Source organism: Thrips palmi, unplaced genomic scaffold (assembly GCF_012932325.1).
Source record: "Thrips palmi isolate BJ-2018 unplaced genomic scaffold, TpBJ-2018v1 HiC_scaffold_3, whole genome shotgun sequence".
Lineage (NCBI taxonomy): Eukaryota > Metazoa > Arthropoda > Insecta > Thysanoptera > Thripidae > Thrips > Thrips palmi.
This window is the reverse complement of record NW_023144630.1, coordinates 12,364,832-12,371,287: the sequence shown is the minus strand read 5'-3', so window position 1 is coordinate 12,371,287 and position 6,456 is coordinate 12,364,832. Positions and strand designations below refer to the sequence as shown.

General features: G+C 43.8%; 1 protein-coding gene across 1 annotated transcript; it reads right to left on the bottom strand.

The window, feature by feature from the left end:
• Positions 1 to 238: 238 nt before the first annotated feature.
• On the bottom strand, positions 239 to 4,233 carry LOC117648306. Its single transcript, XM_034390767.1, has 3 exons — positions 4,143 to 4,233; positions 745 to 894; positions 239 to 662 (listed from the first exon to the last, which is right to left on the bottom strand). Exons 1-3 carry the CDS (start codon positions 4,172 to 4,174, stop codon positions 362 to 364), a joined length of 483 nt encoding a protein of 160 aa, XP_034246658.1. The 5' UTR covers positions 4,175 to 4,233; the 3' UTR covers positions 239 to 361.
• Positions 4,234 to 6,456: the final 2,223 nt, after the last annotated feature.

Below are 6,456 nucleotides of genomic sequence, written 5' to 3'. Positions count from 1 at the left end.
TTTTAAACTTAGCCTCATTGCGAGCAGATGGTTTTGTCTTCAGTTGGTTTAATTTCTTTAATGCAGTAACAGCCCATTAGCCCAAATACCATTCTTCTCTCCTCATAATTTAATTGTAGCTCAGTTCCTTTCATGTCCTTAATTTTTTTCTCAGCCATCGAGTAGTTTTTGTACACAATATGCTTGTGCAAAGGGGAACATGGGTATAATGTGATAAGCAACTTATTTTTATACCTTTATTGTGAACCACTTTGAAGTATTGTAAACTATTGTGAACTTTTGGAGAAAGTAATTGAATAAATAAATGACGAGACTAGCTACAATCAATTGTGTTGTTAATAAATTATGATGAAAAATCACATTACATTTGACGACACCTCTGCATCCTTTCTTCTCTGGATTCTGTAGACAGTTTGGGTGGAGGCACCTCTGGCGCCTCGGGTTCTGCATCTACTTGTTTGTCTGGGCTGCGCCAGCCCGGATCCCACCAATGTGGTGGAGTGATGGGGCGGTCTGGGTCAGGGACAGGGCTTTGGTACTTCTTCCTTGTTTCCTTGTACCCCATTGCATTCAAAGCCTTGTCAACCTCTGCATTCGAGACCCAGACACCGCTGGGGATTTTCAGTAAGTGAGCAGCCTTTTTCCTCATCCTACGCTCCTCCCTGGTGGAAAGAGGTGCCCTTGTTACGCTTTGCAGAAATAGCAAACGTATTTCAATGTGATGCACAACTGCAACTCTCTTACCTCTTCACGATGGCTGGATCAATTTCCTCGACCTTTGGAGTCGGTTGTGGAAGGGCCTTCCTCTTGGGCAGGGGTGCGAATTGGAATCCACCTGGCTCGTCCTCTTGCAGCTCTTGTTCTGCACGAGATCGTTTAACATCCAAGGGTCTCCTGCAAATATATTAAAGTTAATAGACACAAGGGAATAAGTGCAACAAACAGCAGTAAAATGTAAAAGTTATCCAAAACGGAGTCATTATAGACACGCAGCGTTTAAATAATAAAAATGGGTCTTATATGCACGCAGCGTGTATATAATATATATACATCTTATTTTCACGCAGCGTGTCTCCCAAGGGCCCCGTTTTATTATTTACACGCAGGAAAGGTTTTGCTGCGTGCAAATAATATTTTGGCTTTTATTTAAACGCTGCGTGTCTCCAAGACACCAAAAAATTATTGGCACGCAGGATTGTGAAAAGTCTTCCGACCGGCGACTGAGTCCAGCAAGGCGGCTTGGTGGATGAGTGGGTCCGTGCTTGTACGGGAATTTTTTGGCCCCGGGGTTTGAGACTTCGTCTTTTTCCAAAAAAATTCTGCGTGTCACTAATGAAAACCGGTGTTGTTTCATTCAACGCTGCGTGTTTATAATAAATTCACATGTAAATTTTCACGCAGCGTGTCTGCAAGACCCAGTTTTATTATTTACACGCAGAAATTTTTTGAGAAAAAGGCGAAGTCTCGAACCCGGGCCAAAAAATTCCCGTACAAGCACGGACCCACTCATCCATCAAGCCGCCATGCCGGACTCAGTCGCCGGTCGGAAGACTTTTTACAATTCTGCGTGCCAATTATTTTTTTGGGGTCTTGGAGACACGCAGCGTTTAAATAAAAGCCAAAATATTATTTGCACGCAGCAAAACTTTTCCTGCGTGTAAATAATAAAACTGGAATTGCAGACACGCTGCGTGTAAATAACATGTGAATTTATTATAAACACGCAGCGTTGAAAGAACACCGGTTTTCATTATTGACACGCAGAAATTTTTTGAGAAGAAGGCGAGTCTCGAACCCGGGCCAAAAAATTCCCGTGCAAGCACGGACCCACTCACCCACCAAGCCGCCGTGCCGGACTCAGTCGCCGGTCGGAAGACTTTTTACAATCCTGCGTGCCAATAATTTTTTTGGGGCCTTGGAGACACGCAGCGTTTAAAAAAAAGCCAAAATATTTTTGCACGCAGGAAAATTTTGTCCCACATGGCCACCGTCGGTGGACGTCTGAGGGGAAAAATCCTCCGTGTCAATAATTTTTTTTCTATTATGTGCACGCTGCGTGTACATAAAGTCCAATTTTATTATTTAAACGCTGCGTGTATATAATATTAGTCCTTTAATGAGAGGTCCCTTGAGAATGTCAGGGAAACAGCAATAAGGCTCTCTCCAACCAAGCAAGGGTAACTTCAACTATGCAGTGCAGTGGAAAAGTTGTGAAAACAAGGAAGAAAGGTCCCTTCTGCACAGATGGAAAGAAAAATAAAACTAACGCAAGGATGGCTGGCATGCTGTCAAAACAAGTGTGGAGGACTCCACACTTCCAGGTGTGGACACTTTCAGTAATGATCCACACCTCGAGCACATGCATTTGAGACTGGCAAATGGGACATTCCACGTGAATCCAACGACGGTTTGGAATCGAGGTCCGCGGATTTCGACCTAAGTGGTATCAATCGATTCGGTATCGTCCCCTGACTCACCATGTAATTTTTTTTGAAAAAATTTTGAACGGTTTAGTTTTTGCACCAGTTTTATGGTTTTAAAAGTTTAAAAATAGTAAAAACAAAAAAAAATTTTCAAAATTTTTTTAGGTGTTCTTTAGGGTTTAGGAATGAGGGAAAAGCATTAAAAGTTGTTTGAGAACCGTCTGGGAGGTTTTAAGGGTAGTGAAAATGGTGAATTTTGGTGCAAATTTGACAAATTTCACCGTTCTGAAAATACGTCATCATGGATTTTGGCCAAACTCTTTTTTTCTTTTCCTCTACTATTGGTGCATACTTCCTTAAGGGGAGGTTCTGGTGAAAATCTTGCCATTTTCCAAATGGATCCTACAGTCATAATTTGTTTGGAATAAAAAATTTTTCTTTGGGGGAGACTAAAATTTGACTTTTGAAGGCACATGCCAGGCTGTAAACCCAGTCGAAGAGTTTTTTTAGCCTATTTTCGCTGTATCTTAAAAATCTCCCTTTCGCATACTATTTTGTCGTAAAAGGTTGACCTTGACATTTTTCACTTCTTCGACTCATTTTCAAAGGATTCCGGCATGCATAGCTCAAAACTTCCATTATATCATTAATTATTAGCTTTTTAAGCTGAAAAGTCCCTAAAATTTGTTTATTTTGTACATTTTTGATCAATTTTAGTGAAATGCTTGGTTAGAAAGCTTACGAATGAAAATGCAATTGACATTTTGAGATGGGCATGCCGGCATTTTTAAAAAAAGAACGAAGAAGTGAAAATTTTAAGCCAACCTTTTACGACAAAAAAGTATGCGCAAGAAGATTTTTTAAAGTTATAGCCTAAATGGGAGAAAAAGGCTCTGCGACTGGATTCAGGGCATAGAATGTGCCTCCCCAATGAAAAATTTCAATAAATACTTAATGAGACATCAAATTTTTAACAAATTTTCACAGTGGGACCTATTTAGGAGAAAATAGCATTTTCACCAGAACCTCCCCTTAAGAGGGTTTGGATGGCCCGCCACAATTTTTTCTTCTGGAGTCTATAACATGTCTAATTGCGGCATATTTTTCCCTTTAATTGACTGTTTTTTTGTCGTTTCCTCATGCGCCTAACTAACCTGAGACACGGAGTTTCGAACGGGACTTAATGTAGTACAGCCCATGTTTCAACTTGATTACTCTTTCCATTAAGAATTTCTGAATCTTGCCATCCTTAAATAGTGAGTTGTCATTAAACTTTTGTCCACTTCAAAACTCTATGTCTCAGGTTAGTCGAGATCTATGAGTGAAAATGTGCTCAAAATAAAATAAATTTGTTTAAAGTATCTACTACTAGTATCTACTACTTTAAACAAATTTATTTTATTTTGAGCACATTTTCAAAACCTCCCAGATGGTTCTCAAACAGCTTTTAATGCTTTTCCCTCATTCCTAAACCCCAAAGAACACCTAAAAAAAATTTTGAAAAAAAATTTTGTTTTTACTATTTTTAAACTTTTAAAACCATAAAACTGGTGCAAATACTAAACCGTTCAAAATTTTTTCAAAAAAATTTACATGGTGAGTCAGGGGCCGATACCGAATCGATTGATACCACTTAGGTCGAAATCCGACGACCTCGATTCCAAACCGTCGTTGGATTCACGTGGAATGTCCCAAATAGCACCTCGCGATTGTACTAACCGAATTTCTTCAGATTTGTGGTCGGTTTCCATGTCCGCAAAATGTTACCAGCAAAACACACAGCCACGCTTCACGACGCACAGCGTCCGTATTTTCCCGGGGGTTTTCCCGTCACGACTCCCCCTCCCCCTTCCCCCCTCCTCCTTAGCCACGCTGTGCAGCGACGTGCCGGCCAGACACCACGGCGCCACAGTGCCCAGGTGGAGGGGGACCTTAGTGGCCTAGCTAAACCTGTCGCCAGCCGTCATGCCGTAACGAGGGGATAGGGCCTGCGATGAATAGGCAGGTAGCCGGGGTCAGGTAGCCTCCGGCCTGACTAAGGATGTCGCCTTAGTCAGACCAGCCGCCCCCCTTTACCTTAGTCAGGCCACTAACTCCGACCTAACAGTGTGCAACAAGTTAGACAAACGTGTGACTTGCCCCTCGGTTAGGGAACTCCCCCGGTTTGGGAACTAGGTTGTTCAGCTCTTCCAGCGGCGACGGTGGGATAGTCCTGGGCAAGGCTCCGACGTTTAGTCTTTCCAGCACCACTACCGGCTCCTGGTTGGCCCTGCAATCTGGTCGTTGCGGAAACGAAAAATTAATAAAGATGACGGGTTGCCTAGGTCGCTCAGGTGACTTTCTTTTTAAACTTACCTCCCGAGCTGCTGCTGTCGCTTAGGGATGGCGAATTTCTTTTTTGCCTTCATTGGCTTCTTTTTTGCCTTTAGTTGCTGAAGACAAGAGATTTTCTTCTTTTTCCGCACAATCCCTTTTCTCTTGAGTCTCAGTAGCTTCTTCCTGACCGCCGGCATCGGAAGCTTACGCCCATCCTCAGCCCATTGATGCCACTGTTCGTTGCCATCGTTGCCGCCTGAAACTGTGGCGCGTGAGGGTGAGCAATTTAGTGAATGAACGGTTTGATGCGTTGGCACTAGGCAAACTTGCATGACACAATTCCTACAAAATTGGTAAAAAGAATCATGTTCTCACGCCATGTTCTGGTTTGACGGAGAGGATCGGGTTAAGAAATGGGGGAGCCGGGGGCACCACCGTCACTCGAAAAGGGAGGCCGATAATAAATTGTTGTGCTTCAGAGAAGCTAATTAAGTGGTGTTCGAATTATCACTCTGGTTTCACCTAACCTGCCCAGAATTCACGGAATAAATACGGGCAATCACAACACTGCAAATGCAAAGGCGATACTTAAGTACATTTTTCGGCGATACAATTGTGTATCGCCAATAAACGGCCTTACGGAAAAGTATTGCCTTCAGAACGGCATACAAAAAGTATCGCCAAAATTTTGGGGATACTTTGTGGATTGCCACAACCACGGCATTTACCTAAGAACTTGTCCCCTTGATTTGATCAACGTTTACTGCCAAATTGTGGCAATACTTCGAAGTATCGCCAAATTTTGGCGATACTTTTGTGTATCGTCGTTTTGAAGGCAATACTTTTCCGTAAGGTCGTTTATTGGCGATACTTGATTGTATCGCCAAAAAAGGTACCAAAAGTACTGCCATTGGATTTACAGTGAATCACAAAGAGGGGCAGAAATTGTTCCCATCTAGGGACCCCCACAGTGAGCATACGACTGCTTCCTTCTGAGCCCCTTGACCGGCATATGTACACTTCCTCTTCGAAGCTAATTGAGCGATGGGGGGAGGCGGTAGTTTACTAGGATGTCCAGGGCCCTTAACTGTCAAGAGAGATCAAAGATAACTTTGGTAATTATTTTTATTTTTTTCAGAATAAAAGGAAAAGGTAGTAGAAATGCTAACTCCAGATGTTGATCAACCGTGACCTCAACGGCTTTCCCCCACGCTAGCCACCTGGCAGCCGCTAGTCGGATGAGATTCTTGGGCATTTCCCCTTTGTTGATCGCGCCATACGGGTCTCTGTACTGTAGTTTCCGCAGAGGGCTGGACGCAAACCAGTTCCCTGGCAGTTCTTCGGCCGCTTTTGAAGCCTCTCCGTTGCAGATCGATCACTCCTACTTCTTGCAAAACCCTTTTCAGCTTTCTGGCCGCGCGCCGCGCCCGTTGACTCAAACACGACTTTATCGGGATTTCTCTGTACTCTCCTACGGTGGACTCTCCGAGGCAGGCCCTCCCTGCGATGGCAGGGCTCCCTTAATCGTTTTTTGGAGTGGGGGCCTTTGCCGCCGAGGGGACTTCCGTACCGCCCGTAGGCTTGCTGGCACACCGCTAACAGGAAAACGGTGGTCTCGCCGGGGTTTGTCACCGCGACGGTAACAAACTTAGTTGTTACTTCCTTCACACTTCGAAAACCGGTGTCCCTCCGAGCTCCGCAGGGTCCTGGAGTCCGA